The sequence below is a fragment of the Meles meles genome, chromosome 5, assembly GCF_922984935.1.
Source record: "Meles meles chromosome 5, mMelMel3.1 paternal haplotype, whole genome shotgun sequence".
Classification (NCBI taxonomy): Eukaryota; Metazoa; Chordata; class Mammalia; order Carnivora; family Mustelidae; genus Meles; species Meles meles.
The window spans coordinates 41,821,458-41,838,820 of record NC_060070.1 but is presented as its reverse complement, the minus strand read 5'-3'; the positions used below and the strand labels follow the sequence as shown (position 1 = coordinate 41,838,820).

The 17,363-nt window shown below is 39.5% G+C and overlaps 1 protein-coding gene across 2 annotated transcripts in view; it reads right to left on the bottom strand.

Moving 5' to 3' along the window:
* Nucleotides 1–17,363, bottom strand: part of MDN1 (midasin AAA ATPase 1) — a 170,964-nt gene that overhangs the window by 139,436 nt on the left and 14,165 nt on the right. For both annotated transcript variants that reach the window (XM_046004659.1, XM_046004660.1), the window contains exons 3-9: nt 15,601–15,825; nt 14,996–15,103; nt 14,723–14,915; nt 11,376–11,618; nt 11,002–11,133; nt 6,980–7,083; nt 4,248–4,362 (exon numbers count right to left, since the gene is read on the bottom strand). In XM_046004659.1, the coding sequence (XP_045860615.1) occupies nt 4,248–4,362; nt 6,980–7,083; nt 11,002–11,133; nt 11,376–11,618; nt 14,723–14,915; nt 14,996–15,103; nt 15,601–15,825 (1,120 nt within the window). The remainder of the gene's footprint in view (nt 1–4,247; nt 4,363–6,979; nt 7,084–11,001; nt 11,134–11,375; nt 11,619–14,722; nt 14,916–14,995; nt 15,104–15,600; nt 15,826–17,363) is intronic.

The following is a 17,363-nucleotide window of genomic DNA, read 5'->3' as shown; positions in this document are numbered from 1 at the left end:
TGCTTTCAAGTCTTTCATATAAATGAAATCATATGGGGTGCCTGGGTGGGTCAATCATTAAGCATCTGCCTTTGGCTCATTTGCCCACTCCCCCTGCCTGTGTTCCCTCTCTAGTTGTGTTTGTGTCTCTCTCTGTCAAATAAATAAATAAAATCTTAAAATAAACAAATAAACAAACAAACAAATGGAATCATATAAGATGTAGTGTGTAGTTTGGATCTCTTACTTAGCTAATGTTTTTGAGATTCATCTAGACATTACCGCATGTACCACTAGTTTAGTCCTTTTCACTGCTGAGTAGTAATTCCACTTAATAAGCATGTATATTTAACATCAGGATGGAGAAAAAAACTATCTTTATATGGAAAAAAGGACTTTATCAGTTTTATACTATAGCAAGGGTTCAGCTATTTGGAACAGAAGTTCTGAACAGAGAAGATCTATAGAGGGGAGGCTGGGTGGCTCTGTTGGCTAAGTGTCTGCCTTCAGCTCAGGTCATAATCTCAGGGTCCTGGGATCAAATGTCCTTTGGGCTCCCTGTTCATTGGGGAGCATGCTTCTCCCTCTACTTGCTGCTCCCCGTGCTTGTGCACTCTCTTTGACAAATAAATAAAATCCTTAAAAAAAACTATACATACCCACAAACTAGTTGTTTTCTTCCTTAGCCAATGTATCTTTGTTATTACCATAAATGTAAAAAACCAAAAACAATGTCATTTAATAAACTAATCTGACATAATACGGTTCTTTTATCAATTTAATATTTACTTTGGAGATTCATTTCTTTAATAGGCATTTATTAAGTACCCACTTTACATCGGGAACACCAGGGGTAGGAAAACAAAACCGAAAGGAATATAGCCCACCCTCAAGAAATATCATCTGGTATAAGAAGAAGATATACAACCAAATCAAAATTACAATGTGGTCAGCCCTCCCTGGAGACCCAGGAAGCTTTCATGGAGATGAACCTGGGAGAGGTCATTAATGGCTGTGATTAGGCACTGCCAGCAGAGAAAGCAGCCCTTCTAAGGCACCAGCACCTAAGACATGAGGTCACATTCAAGGTGTATGGAGGAGACAGGATTTGAGCAACTGCCAAGGGTTACTCTTCGGCACTTATTAACCATAAAGACTTAGCACTATATAAATATCTCATTTTCTAAAGTATAATTTGTTATTTCAGCAAGAAGTCAAAGACAATCTTTTTCTTTCTTTTTTTTTTTTTTTTTAAAGATTATACTTATTTGCCAGAGAGAGTGAGAGAGAAAGAGCATAAGTAGGGGGAGTAGCAGGCAGAGGGAGTGGGAGAAGCAGGCTCTCTGTTGAGCAGGGAGCCCCATGTGGGACTCTATCCAAGGATGATAGGATCATAACCTGAACCAAATGTAGACACCCAACCAACTGAGCCACCCAACTGCCCTGATCTTTTTTTTTTTTAAAGTAGGTTCCACACTGGGTGTTATATACAAACAATGAATCATGGAACAATACCTCAAAACCCAATGATGTACTGTATGGTGAATAACATAACACTATATATATACATAAATATAAAAATAAAAGTAAAAATAAAGTAGGCTCCACACCCAGCGTGGAGCCCAACACAAGGCTTGAACTCATGACCCTGAGATCAAGACCTGAGCTGAGATCAAGAGTTGGATGCTTAACCAACTAAGCCATCCAGGCACCCCAGTCAAAGACAATCTTTTAGGCATAAGATGACTGGAATTGGCAGCAAAAGAAATGTAGTTCCTTGTGCTCCCCATGAGATCATCTTAGGAGACTATTTTATTCCTAAATAAAGCACCCAAGAGTTTTAGTCACCAGCCACTTATTCAAGAGAGTGTTATTAGAATTTATTATTATGTCCAGAAGTTTAAGAATAAGTGAACTCCTTATTATGCCTCCATCCGAAAGAATGAATACCCAACTTTTGTATCAGTATGGATGGGACTGGAGGAGCTTCTGCTGAGTGAAATAAGTCAAGTAGAGAGAGTCATTTATCATATGGTTTCAATTACTTGTGGAGCATAAGGAATAACACAGAGGACATGGGAAGATGCAGAGGAGAAATGAGTTGGTGGGAATCAGAGCGGGAAACAAACCATGAGAGACTATGGACTCTGAGAAACAAACTGAGGGTTTTGAAGGAGGGGGTCGGGGGGTTGGGTGAGCCTGGTGGTGGGTATTAAGGAGGCCATGTATTGCACGAACACTAGTGTGGTGCATACACAATGAATCTTGGAACACTGGAAAAATAAAATAAAATAAAAAGAGTAAGTGAACTCCTCGAAGTAAACTGTCTAAATATGATAAACATCATTTAAGTGCGGGGGAGAGAGTGCTCCCGTTGTTTCCTGTGAGCAGAATGACTCATAGCTGTTCATGACAAGAATGGAAAGATGAAAAAAAGTAGCAGTCCATGTTGTTCCCATCCTTTCAATCCCCAACAAATCACACCTAAATGTGGACTTCAGATCTCCTCTTTAAAGAACGGACTGGCAATTTAGGAATGAAAATTAAACATTGAAATTTTATAACTGCAATACAAAGAGGTGCATGACAGCAGAGAATACAATAAACACTTACAAAGTGCCAGGCAGAGTGGATGCTGGGGACAAAAAGGTGAAGAAGTTACCAAAGGAGCTATTGTTGAGGGCAGCGAAATGGGGATACACAGAGAGACACAGAAATAAACTGGGAACTAGAGTGAGGTAAGCAACTCACAAGTCCAAAATAGGCTGCAGACTTATAAAATCACATCAGTAAGACAAGGCTTCTGATTGGGGCACCTGGGTGGCTCAGTCATTGGGTATCTGCCTTCGGCTCAGGTCATGATCCCAGGGTTCTGGGAGGGAGACCCGCATCAGGCTCCCTGCTCAATGGGAAGCCTGCTTCTCCCTCTCCCACTTCCCCTGCTTGTGTTCCCTCTCTCACTGTGTCTCTCTCTGTCAAATAAAATAAATGGGATCTTTAAAAAAAAAAAAAGACAAGGTTTCTGAGAGATTCCAGTAATACAGTGAACTAGACACCCTGAAAACCCCTGGGCGTTTTATAAACACTTAAAATTCTGGATAAAAAATTTGATAAGGTTGTCTTGTTTCACTTATTTATCTAAAAATTTATACCAAGAAAGAGCAAAGCATCCCTCCTATGCCTGTATAATTACTGACAGAGCTTTATTTGCTGTGCTCCAAGGTGCTCCAAGATGAAGCATTGTAGAATGGGAGCTTTCCAAGTGACAGGGTAGATATGAGGGGAAAGTGGGGGTTAGCAAGGGAAAGAGAAGTATACCTCTTAAATGTCTGAGGATAACCAGCAATACCACAAAGTGAATCAATGTAGAAAAATCTAAGAAATAATTCATCCCATTTTCATTAATACCCAGAAAAAAACATGCTGTTGAATGTGAAAGACATTAGTTACAAAACAACTTAGTAAATTAAAAAAAAAAAAAAAAAAAAGGATCAGGGCGCCTGGGTGGCTCAGTAGCTTAAGCCTCTGCATTCAGCTCAGGTCATGATCCCAGGGTCCTGGAATCGAGCCCCGAATCAGGCTCTCTGCTCAGCAGGGAGCCTGCTTCCCCCCTCCCCACCCTCTGCTCCACTGCACTCTGCCTGCCTCTCTGCCTACTTGTGATCTCTGTTTGTCAAATAAATAAATAAAAATTTTTTTTAAAGATTTTATTTATTTGACAGACAGAGATCACAAGTAGGCAGAGAGGCAGGCAGAGAGAGGAGGAAGCAGGCTCCCCACTGAGCAGAGAGCCCGAAGTGGGGCTTGATCCCAGGACCCCGGGATCACGACCCAAGCCAAAGGCAGAGGCTTCAAACCACTGAGCCAATAAGATGAACCAGTAATGCATCAATACCATTTAATTCTCGGACTGTATTCACGTTTCCTCAATTGTTTCCAAAGATCCTTTTTTTTTTTTTTTTAAGATTTTATTTGGGGCGCCTGGGTGGCTCAGTGATTACATATGAAAAGACCCTTAAATTTTTAGAGATGCACTGAAGTATTCAGGAATGAAATGTTATGAGGTTTGCTTTCAAATATATTAGCAAATAAAAAATACTAGATGAAGTTGATGCAGTAAAATGTTAGTACATTAACTATTAAATTTAGCTTAATGAGTATTTTGGTGATTCATTACAATTTCCTCTATTTACATGTATATCTGGAACTTTAAACAATAAAAAGTAAAAAACAAAAGCACTGATACTTTTCCACTGATAACCACATACCTCATTCAGTTCTGTCTTATCCATGTTATCCATGTGAATTTTCGTCCAGTATTTGTCTAACAGAGTAGCGTGACTATTCAGAGGTCGATACCAATTTCCTCCACAGCTCAAGAGCCTGCATTTCAAAATTTAAAAAAAGAATTACACAAAACTCCCAATTTTAATCTTTAATTATGCCTCTGGGTAGCCCTTGCTAGACATTATCTCATATATGAATAACACTCACAACCCGTTCTGTTGCCAGATACCACTATGTTGGGCTCACAGGGCAGAGGACAAATGAAAGGCTTCCAGTTGACCCAAGTCTGTCTCTTTTCCTAAGGGTGTATAACAGAGCTCTAACCAAGTTATTTTCTAATCACTGTAAATGATTATATTAGGTGTTTTGATCTTAACAGCATGTTTCTCTTCCTCAAGACACAACTTCAGGAGAGACAAAACATAATCCAAGGCCATACCATTAAAAATAAGTTCAGTGCTTATTACCAAAAGCTACAGTACCCAAAATTATTAAAAATTTCAAGAAGGAATATTCATTAAATACATACCCAGGCCAAGCCACAAGCTTGCACCTAGGCCATTTAGTACAATGCTCACAACTTTCTGAGGCAATGGTGTGCTACTTTTCTTCTAAGGCATAAAGAGGAGGAGAGTAATACCCCCTGACCACTCAACTATGACTACAAATGGCAGAGCCAAGAATGAATTCAGATTTGTCTGACACCCTTCTATGATTTCCCAGGACTTTATGGGATATGATCTGATACCTTTCTACAATGTCCCGGGACTTTCTAAGATATGAACATAGCAAGAAAGAACTTCACTATCTCTATGAATAAAAGTAGGGTTTATTTTTATTTTTTATTATTTTTTTAATAAATTTATTTTTTATTTTGACAGACAGAGAGATCACAAGTAGGCAGAGAGGCAGGCAGGGAGAGAGGAGGAAGCAGGCTCCCTGCCGAGGAGAGAGCCCAATTCGGGGCTCGATCTCAGAACCCCGAGATCATGACCCGAGCCGAAGGCAGAGGCTTAACCCACTGAGCCACCCAGGTGCCCCACAGGGTGTATTTTTTAAAAAGCAGGGCCTAGCAAAGTATTCCTTGAGAACTGTTAGGTTAACTCCACACTCCACCTCTAAATGCTCACCAAGGCGAACACTAGTATAACTATTAAATATAATATGACATTAGTGTCATTCTTGGGCATATTAAAACCTTGGAGAAGTGTACAGATATATTCTAGCAGTAGGAAATAAATCACAGTGTTCATGTTATTATAAAATACAGATATGGACATATACTAAGTTTGTTTAGGTTTTATTCCATTGTTGATGCTTATATTCAATTTTTTTAACTGCTTACAGTCTACAGGTCATCATCATCACCATCATTGTGGCTGGCCATTAACTGGGCACTCATTATGTGATAGATCTTTAACACAAGTTATTTCATTTAATCTTTACAATTACATCAAGCTATAAAGTAGGTATTATTAGCCTCATCATTATCAGATAAGCAAGGTGCATACAGATACAAAATGTCAGTGTCAGGACTCAAACTCAAGGCTCTCTGAAGTCTCACCGGTAATTGTTTTTAAAAACAAGAAACCAAGATAAAGTTTTTAAAAACTGGATATTTTTAGGGCACCTGGGTAGCTCAGTCAAAGTGACCGCCCTTGGCTCAGGTCATGATCCTGGAGTCCCAGTATCGGGTCCCACATCGGGAATCTGCTTCTCCATTTGACCCTCTCTCCTCACACGCTCTCTCTCTCTCTCTCTCTCTCTCTCTAATATAAATAAAATCTTAAAAACAAACAAACAAACAAAGAAAAAACCTGGATATTTTTAAGTGGAGGGAAAAAAACCCTCTCATTTTCTGATTTAATTACCTCTACTTAAAATAGGAATGAAGGGGAGTGCCTGGGCAGCTCAGTCGGTTAAGCAGCCAGCTCCTGATTTTACCTAATGTCATGATTTCAGGGTCCTGGGATCGAGCCCCATGTAGGGCAATGCCCTTGGCAAGGAGTCTACCTGAGGATTCTTTCTTTCCCTCTGCCTCTGCCCATCCCCCTGCTCATGTGCACGTGCTTTCTCTCTCTAAGATAGATAAATCTTGGAGCACATGGCTGGTACAGTCTGTTAAGCAGCCAACTCTTGATTTGCCTCAGGTCATGATCTCAAGGTCCTAGAATCAAACTCCACATTGGGCTCCATGTTCAGTGTGGAGTCTGCTTAGGATTCTCACTCTCTCTCCCTCTGCCCCTCTTGCTCGTGCTCTAAAATAATTCACTAAAAATAAATAAATAAATAAATAAATAAATAAATAAATAAAACTTTAAATAAAATAAAATAGGACCGAAGGGCATTTAGCTAGCTCAGTCGGTACAATATGCAAATCTTAACCTCAGGGTCGTGAGTTCAAGCCCCATGTTGGGCAGAGAGCTTCCTTACATCTAAAAAAAGCTACCATCAAGATAGTCTGATACTGGTGTAAAATAGAAAAATGAACAATGGAACAAAACAGAGTCCTGAAATAGGAACCAGACCTCTAAAAATAAATAAGTAAAATAAAACAGGAATGAAAAGGTTGGATCTGTCATCAGTTCCAACTGATCTTGCTTTAAGTGGGCGAAGAAAACTCTACCCTAGGACTTTTGGACTTTGTACTATAGTGAGGGGACTTATGAGGAAAAGGCTCCACAGTGGGAATAGAAAGGTTAATAGGACATACCTCCTAGTTGCAAAGAACTGAAATCCAGGAGCCACTTTCAGACAGTCACCTCGGCCAGGAATCAAGAGCTCTCCATTCTCCAAAAGAGGGATCAGCACGGAAACCTAAACCACAAAACCCCACTGATAAAACTATTAAGGCAGAAGTAACAACAACAACAACAAAACCCAAAATACATTTTTTCTGCAAATGATGAGCACATCCTTATAGGAAACCTAGTTCTCATAGCATGAACTGGGATCAAAAGGCAGATGGGAATGTCTGAGCCACCTATACCTCAACAGAAAAATTTATTCATTCAACATTCACTAAGTGCCTACTAAGAATTAGAACCAAGCCAGACACTAAAAATCCAGATATGACCGAGGCTTTACAGCCTACCACCTGAAAGAATAGCCATGAAAACCACCATATGGCATGATCAGACCCCAGAGGGAACTGTGAGTCGGAATGAAATGGTGTAGAAGCAGGGCACGGAATCCATCTCAGAAGTAATGAAATTCAGGAATTAGGTCTGGTGGGAGAGAAACAGCATATATACTCCAGGCCAAAAGTATTCAAATGGATAAAAATCTATGTTCCTAAGAGCATGGCATGAGAGGATTGTTGTTAGGGCAGAGTATGTATATGAAATAGTGAAAAACTACAAAATGTACAGATAAATGATTAAGGGTCTGCTGTGCTGAGCTAAGGAGTTTGAATTCTCTCATGAAAGTTATTAAGAGGATTTTAGCCTGGGGGGAAATACTGTAATTTTCATTTTAGAAAATCAACTGCACAACAACATGGAATATAAACTGCAAGGGGGCTAGCCTACAGGAAAGAGGCAAAAACAAAGGCAGGATGGTTGTATAGATAGATGTTTGGCTGGCAGGAAAGGAAAACAAAAGAAAACAAAAAGAAGACACTAGTCAGGTAACAAAGCAAGACAGCTACATAGATGATAAAAATAAACCCTGTACTAAGGCAGTGGGATAGAAGAGAATAAAATAAAGAGATAAAAAAAAGTACCAGGGTGCCTGGGTGGCTCAGTGGGTTAAGCCACTGCCTTCGGCTCAGGTCATGATCCCAGGGTCCTGGCATTGAGTCCCATGTCGGACTCTCTGCTCAGCGGGGAGCCTGCTTCCCTTCCTCTCTCTCTCTCTGCCTGCCTCTCTGCCTACTTGTGATCGCTGTCAAATAAATAAAATCTTAAAAAAAAAAAAAAGTACCAAGCAATATAAGACTAAATGAATAAGAGACTAGAAAAGAAATCAAACTTCTAGTTTGCTAACTATGGCAGAAAAGGCTATTCTGAGAAAGAGCAGGCAAGTTCCATTTGGACATCTTGAACTTCCACCAGCTAAGGGACAAAATGGAGAAATTTTTCAAGAAAAGGCTGGGCTAAGCATATAGATGTAGGGAACGTGAGTTTGCAGAGGAAGCTTAAAAAGAAAAAAACAAAGTAAGAGGACCAAAGAGTCAAGGAAGAGGGTTCTAAAATATCAGACAATTTTATTAAGCATCATTATTTCACACATGGCTAGAAGCTGAAAGGAAAGCCCTAAATCATGTAGGAGCAACTCCAAGTAATTCCAAAACCTGAAACTACAGAAAATCATCCTGAGATCTGTAAAAGCTACCTTAAAATAATAAAGGGCTAACTATTAGCTGAGAAATTCTAAAACAACAAAACAATAATCAAGGGATCTAGGCATGTTTTAAAGTAAACACAACCTCACTATAATGATACTGATGTTTAAATGTAATCAAATGAACAATATACCCTTTCTATGAACAGAACAAATATATGAACAGAAAGGGAATGGTCTACACAAAATGAGACTCAATGCAGAAGAATTTTCTGATGTTTACCAAACATTGCCAAAGGAAGAGCAAGATACAAACTGTCAGTTTGGTCCTGAATCTGGATTTCATCATCAAAGAATGTAATTAACTACAAGACAGCAAAAGATCCCTAGGCTACATCATGGCTTGGATGGAATATCTCTTATGTTCTCCTACCTTGTTTGGCTCTAATTCCACAATCCATAATCCTATGACTTCCTAGGTTTCCTGTTACCAAAAAAAACTGCCCCAGTGAAGAGAGCACTAGAATGGAAAGCCTCAGTTTGGGTGTGGAAAGGGGAGAAAAAGATGAAAAAGAAAAAAGAAAAGAAAGTAAAAAGCCTCAACAAATACTTGGCCTTGTGGTTTATATTTCGGTTTTATTTTTAAGTCTCATTAGTAGTAGTCAGCCTTGGCTCTGGGATTATTAAGAAAACTGGGTTTCCAGCCCTTTATATAAAACTGAGCATTAAGACCCTAGAAATCATATGTCAACTAGACTCAAAAAGGGGGGTCTTGGGAGGAACCCTAGAACATGGTAATTAAACTGTGAGGCCCTGTCTGAGCCAATAACCCTATTACATCTTTACCAGATTCTAAAATCATCACAATACACATGTATTTATAGCCACTCTTTCCTTAAACCTACACAAACACTCTCTCATTATTCTTATCCAAGAGAGGAAAGTCCTTATGCAGGTACTTTAGGGTTCATGGTAAAATTAATTAATTAATTAATTAATTAAAAAAAATAAAAACCAATCTCAAGAAAATCTTCCCAAAAGAAAAAATTTTCATTCTGCAATACATCTTTTTGTCATACTTTACAGAATATAGAGGAAACATGAACTACTTGCATAGCTATTTTGATACACTAGAAAAATATTCAAAACGAAAATAAACTGGATGTACAATGAAACAAAGACAAACATACTCTTATTATATCCTCTCTTCCTTCATGTGTCCTCAGCCTGCTGCTCTACCAATGTTACATCTGGGAAGAAGGGTCTCAAAATTTTCAATGTATCTCTAACATGGGTAAGATGTTTCCTACAAGGCCTATTCTTGGAAAGATTAGAAATTGATCACATATTCAACTAAAGGAGAAAAAAACTACAATGAAATTGATTGATCACATATCCAACTGTGGTAGTTCCCGGTTATCCACAAAGGCTACATCCAAGACCTACAGTGGATGTCTAAAACTGTGGATAACACAGAACCCTATATATACTATGCTTTTTCCTATACATACACACCTATAATAAAGATTACCTTATAAATTAGCAAGGTAAGAGATTAACAACAATAAATAATAAAATAGAATAATTGTAACAATATACTATGATAAAAGTTATATGAATGTGGTCTCTTTCTCAAAGTATCTTACTCTACTGTACTCACCCTTCCTGTGGAGATGTGAGATGATAAAATCCCTACATACAAGATAAAGTGAGATGAATAACTGTAACATTGTGATATAGTGTTAGGCTACTACTATTGACCTTCTGATGATACATCAGGAGGATCATCTGCTTCAGGATGAGTAAGCATGGGTAATTGAATGGCAGGATAAAGGGGGGGACTACTGTACTCAACCGAAACAGCACCAGCAGAACTTTACCAATTTTATCTATCAAACAAAATACCAGATAAGTAAATCATACCTCAAACCAGATAGGTAGGGAATCATGAATGAGCTTCTCCAAAAACATACCATCTCTAATCAAACACCTACGTTATTTTTTTTTTAAGATTTTATTTATTTATTTGAGTGAGAGAACGAAAGAGCACAAGCAGAGGAGGGGGCAGAGGGAGAAGGAGAAGGAGACTCCCCCCTGAGCAGACAGCTGACATGGGGCTCGATCCCAGGACCCTAGGATCATGATCTGATCCACCCAGGTACTGCAAACACTTATGTTGTTTACATTATCTCCCCAAATCACTATTAACAACATGCTCTTCAAAGATAGGAAATCAGGGGCACTGGGTGGCTTAATCCGTTAAGTCTCTGCCTTCAGCTCAGATCATGATCCCAGGACTCTGGGATCAAGCCCCATGTAGGACTCCCTTTTCCCGCTCCCTCTGCCTTTCTTCCCCCAGTGCTCTCTCTTGCTCAAATAAATAAATAAAAGTCTTTAGAAGAAAAAAAGAAAAAGATAGGAAATCAGAAAATAATCAGTGAAATGACATACCACGTCTAAGGGAGCATAGTCAATATCCTCCAGAAGGATCCAGTGTCCCTTTGTGGCTGCCTGTGTGAGAGTACCAGGTTGCCACACAAACTCTCCCGGGACATCTGTGCAGCGATACATTCCCAGCAGCATCTGCAGGAAGAGGATAAAGTATTATTGAACCCACACATCTGAGATGCCAATGCCACATCTTTTGATTAATTCTTTTAAACTTCTATACAGATATAAGCAGGCACTTAATGTTTTTGCACCTTGATCCCATCAGTTACAAGGAAGACCAGTAACTACTCTCATCTTCCCTTAGCAAAAAGAGTACTTTAATTCAAACATTTGTAAGCATGTGAACCCACCAAAATTTGCTGTATCTTAATTACCTTACTGTCGGTCTGATCTCCAAGCTGGACTTTAAGAAGTTGAGGGGGCTTCTGTCTACCTGTCATTGCACCTAAGTGTTCAACTAAGGAAGTTTTGCCACATCCTATTGGTCCTTCCAACAATACAGCATTCTGAGAAGCCACTGCCATAGCCAGTGTCTGAAGATTTCTGCAGACTGAATCAACCAGCACGTAAGACCTAAAGGCCAGCTCCTGTTCACGAGAAGAATTCCTAGTACTAGCCTAAGGAGACAAGTGAAAAATAAAAGGCATGTCAATAGTCCTTCCTCCAAGGGGCACAAGTTAATTTCTACAATGCTTCCACTGACGTTTACATAAACCTCTAAATAAATTAGTAGCACAAGAACTATAATATTAATAGGTATATTATCCAAAATTAGGATCTTTTTCCTTTTGGCAGAATTTGCTAGCAAGTTTAAGGAAAGTTTCCCAAAGTTTGAGAAGTCAAAAAAGTTGACACACAAAGGATGGAGGCAAACCTCATCTCATGACTGAATTTTTATTAGTTTTTCTTCCTTTCACCACATTCTAGGATTTCATATCTAAGATCAAGAACGCACATGATATATTTATAGATCAAGGAAATATGGACACTCAAAGGATACTCTATTACAAAATTGTTATTTTTTCCGGTATAATAAAGAATAATGGATTTTTTTTTAAGTTATTTTCTTTTATACATATATACTGAAATATTTAGGCATGAAATGATATGATACATGGGAGTTGCTTCAAATAACGTTTTAGAGAGTGCAGAACTGTAAGTGATCATGAATTTATAATTACTGAAACTAAGTGATGGGTACATGGAGATTCGTCACACCACTGTTCCTATTTTGAAACATATTTCACATTATCCATAACAAAAAGTGAAATATAATAATGTTCCCAATATGTTTAATGGGTATAGAGTTTCAACTCTACCCATTTTTCAAGATGAAAAGTTCTGGAGTTTATTTACAAACAATGTGAATATAGTTAACACTACTGAAGAGTACATTTAAAACTGTTTAAGATGGTTTGGCGCCTGGCTGGCTCAGTCAGTAGAGTATGTGGCTCTTAATCTCAGGGTTGTGAGTCTGAGCATCACATCAGGAGTAGAGTTTATGCAAATTAAAAAAAAAAAAAAGAAAGAAAGAAAAAAAATTTTAGACAGTAAAGGTTGTATTTTACTGCATTAAAAAAAATTTCAGGGCGCCTGGGTGGTTCAGTGGGTTAAGCCGCTGCCTTCGGCTCAGGTCATGATCTCGGGGTCCTGGGATCGAGTCCCGCATCAGGCTCTCTGCTCAGCAGGGAGCCTGCTTCCCTCTCTCTCTCTCTCTGCCTACCTCTCTGTCTACTTGTGATCTCTCTCTGTCAAATAAATAAATAAAATCTTTAAAAAAAAAAAAAAATTTCAGGGCACCTGGGTGGCTCAGTCAGTTAAGAATCTGCCTTCAGCTCAGGTCATGATCCCAGAGTCCTCGGATCAAGTCCTGCATCAGAGTTCCTACTCAGTAGGGAATCTGCTTCTCCCTTTCCTTCTCCCTTTCCCCCAGCTTATGCTCTCTCTCTCTCAAGTAAATGAATAAATTTTTTTAAAAAATTGTTTTTCAAATAACAACATACCTAATATAACATAGAGAAAAAGATCTTTTAGAAAAGTGGGATTTTAAGAACTTCTAAGGAATAATAACTTCTCAAACAAGGCCAGTCCCCTATAGGTATGTCAGGATAAAATGAGATTTAGGACTTAAGTTTTTTTTTAGATTTTATTTACTTGAGAGAGAGAGCACAAGCAGGGGAAGAGACGGAGGGATAAGCAGACTCCCTGCTGGGCACAGAGTGATACATAGGGCTGGATCCCGGGACCCTGAGATCCTGACCTGAGCCAAAGTCAAATGCTTAACCACTTAACTGAATGAGCCATCCAGATGCCCCAGTCTGGAAGCTTGAACTCTGTAAGGCTGTTACTCTCAACAATTTAGAAGGCCAAAGCATCATCCTGTACTTCTGCCCCAGTGCCTCGTCACTGCTACTCAACATCAGGGCCACCTCAACTGGAATCCTTCCCTGTGTTAAAATTCTAATGCTCAGAACCTAATCTATGTTAAGAGAGTAGTTGGGGTTGGGAGATTCTTAGTGACCAAAGGGAAAGAACAAAGACCTCTGAACTGCTGGTGTCCTACTACTTGTTACATAGATATTTTCAGTTTATGAATGGTCACTGAGCTATACATTTTAAGATGTGCATTTTTAACATATATTATGCTTTATTTATTTTTTATTTTTTACTTTATTTTTTTTAAAGGTTTTATTTATTCATTTGACAGACAGAGATCACGGTAGGCAGAGAGAGAGAGGGGGGAAAGCAGGCTCCCCGCTGGGCAGAGAACCTGAGTGGGGCTCGATCCCAGGACCCTGGGATCATGAACCGAGCCGAAGGCAGAGGCTTTAACCCACTGAGCCATCCCGGCGCCCCCACATACTATGCTTTTTAAAATTATTATTATTTTATAAGGTTATGTATTTGAAGTGATCGTTGCACCTAACGTGGGGCTCAAACTAATGACCCCAAGATCAAGAGCCACATGCTCTTCCAACTGAGCCAGCCAGGCACCCCTTATTATGATTTTTTTTTAAATTGTACTGCCCAGTGGACAAACTAATGGTTCAAGAAATGACCTAGGACATCATCCAAAAAGAAAACTGGGTGAATCCAACCATCACATAAAGTGACAACTGACTGAAGATGGCTGGGGAAAAACAGACTGGCCCCCAACAGTTTCAGATTATAGAGCTAGATTATAATCCAAAAACCTTTCAAAACTGTGGGTCTGGAGTCACATTCTTGGAAAAAGCTCATTTCAAACGGCAGGGGGAAGTTCACTACAGTTACTAGCCTCCCACACAATGAGCAAAAAGAATGTTATGACAGAAAGAAGTTGCTGGGAATTTTACTTGAGCCTAGTCCTGTCTCTGTCAAAGGGGAGCCCAAAGGTCTCCAGACTAGTCATTCTACCCTTGTTTCACATAAATATGGTATCACATCCGTGTGCTACATAATGTCACAGACAGAATATAGGGAAGAGCTCTGCTGAAGTTAAAAGCCTCATACGGGGAACATTAGTTTCTAATTTAACACCAAACAGAAACAAAGGAAATATCAGAGAAGAGGGCCCTGGGTAAATTTTTCTTAATCTCTTCCAAATACTTCTATAAATGGAAGAGCAATCTGGCAAACTCAATTTGACTCACATCAATAACACAGGGCCCAGCCAAGGAGGAAAGCACACTTGGTGTTTAAGAAGGAGAAGGGGACACACACTCTACTGATGCCAACATACCTGCCCTCCAGGGACTGGTGGTTGCCCAGGCAGCACCACACCACAGACAGCAGTCACCCTGGAAGAGAGGTCAGCTGAAACAAGATGTCCCTGTAAGTACTGCAGCTCCTTCTCCTTACGCCAAAGGGAGGTTTCTGGATTAGCCAAAACCAAGGCCTTCTCCAAGTCCTGCAGCTGGGCCTCTTCTAGTAACCTGTGGAAAATGAGGATTTCATCAATTACTTTAATGCAGAGCAAAGCCACATCAAGATCTCTGGGAATCCTCCTTCTTACCTCAACCTGAAATGGATCAGTTCCTCACTATTAAAAATCTTCTTAAGGAATGATAACTTGTGCTCTTCATTCATACAGGTGACCAAAGCAAGACAATTGGCTGTGTACCTGGAGAAAATCAAAGTATAAAAACTCAGGACAAGCAGCTGAGTCACAAGAATAAAGAAAATTTCTTAGTTAACCAAACACTAAAAAAGGAAATCTTAAGGGGTGCCTGGTTGGCTCAGTTGGTAGAGCATGCCAACTCTTGATCCCAGGGTGGGGAATTCAAGCTCCATGCTGGATGTAAAGATTACTTAACTAAATAAATAAACTCTTAAAGAAGAAAGGAAATCTTACAGAATTACTATAATACATCTGAGAGTAGAAAATGCAAATCAGGTATAATGAATTCACTTGACAAAACTTGAAAAAGATGGACCTCCGCTAATATCATCTCATTTTCCACTAAAAAGACACATGACTAAGGAAATAAGAATGCAAAAGGCACCAGCACAAAAATAACCCATTTTACATAGCTTCCTTTCCCTCCTCATGCACAGAACTCTACACTCCCTCTGTGATCCCCACACTTGAAACACAAGAAAAGTCCAACAGCTACATACCAGCGGACCAAAGTGTCATGGCTTCTGAGCAGAGGGACACACACACTCCAGTCCCAGAGCTCCCGGAACACAAACTGCTCTTGCTGCAGAAACTTGTAAGCTGCTTCCATTAGGTCCCGGAGCTTCATCCGCCTGCGCCCATAGCGGACTGGATTAGCATCTGAACTCTCTAGGAAAAGTCTTTGAAAGACTGGAGAAGTGTCCTTAAAATACCTTAGGGCAAACCTTCAGAAAGAGAGAGATTATTTTTATTTGTTGGTGAGGATATCAAAGTATACACATCTCCACTTTGAGACAGGACAGCAGAATATAACAGGAATTTCCAAGGGTCTGAAAGCAAAGAGACAAATACTGAAGCTACCTAGTCCTAAGATGGTATCCTGTTTAAGTTCAGGAACCAGGACCATGGCATGAGATATCTAAGAGAATACGAAAACCAGGAATTTCTCATCAAGTGTTTTCTACTGAAAATACACTCATCTTCAACAAACATTTACTGATCTCTCACTAGCAGCCAGACACTGTGTTAAGTACCAGGGGTACAAAACTGGACTCCCCCAGTAGCAAGGAAGATAGTCACCTACAGAAACAAAAAGAGGCACATGAAAAAAGATTCATCTAAAACTAGGGGAGTCCAGAAGAGACACTTTGGTTGTATCTGAAGGGATAACAGATTTTCATGAAACATAGAAGAAAGGAAAGTAGGATCACAAAGAAGGACAAATAACTTCAGACAGGGGGCCGCTGGGTGGCTCAGTCAGTTAACTCCCCAACTATTGGTTCAGGCTCAGATCATCATCTCAAGGATGTGAGACTGAGCCCTGCTTCAGGCCTCAAGCTCAGCACAGAGTCTGCTTGGGATTCTTTCCCTCTCCCTCCCTTCCTACCCCTCCCCGTATTCTCTCTCTCTCACACATACACTCTCTCTCACTCTCTCTCTCTCTAATAAAAAAAAAAAAATTGGAAGGAAAGAAGGATGGATGGATCACACAGTTCATTACATATTCTGGATATTAATCCCCTATTAAACACATAACACATAATTTGCGAATATTTTCTCCCATTCTGTAGGTTGCCTCTACATCCTTGTTTCCTTTGCTGTGCATCAGTTTTTAGTTTGATGTTCCATTTGTCTATTTTTGCTTTTGTTGTTTGTGCTTTTGGTGTCATCCAAAAAAAATCACTGCCAGATCTAGCATTATAAAGCAATCTCTTCCATCAGCCTGTTCCTGAGTTGCATCCCTTTACAACAATTTGGTATACTAGTGGTCAGTAACAGAATCCCCAGGAACCCACTGGGAATGCAAAAGAGCAGTTGCAGGGGCCATTTGAACCTGTTTTCCAGAGCAACTTGTAGCACCAAGGAGATATACCACAGATTACTGGCTCAATAAATCCCCAAATATAAAAACTTTAATTGGGGAATAATGAGAATTCAAGAGATGGGTCGGAAACCTTGGACTTCTACAAGCAAGCCAGGCAAAGAGGAATAGAGGCTTGGTAAATTAACACTTGTGATATTCTGAATGAGACTGGACAAATGAAACTTAGAAGATTCAACTCCTGCTCAGAAGAGACCTGGCAGAACAAGAAAGAGAAAGAGATTTGGGAGGAAATATACCAAAACTACTAATAACAGCTATCCCTAAAATGTAGGATTTCAGGGTGAAGAAGACTTATGCTTTTTATAATTCTGTATTATAACTTAAATATATCACTTTTTTAAAGATTTTATTAATTTATTTGACAGGCAGAGATCACAA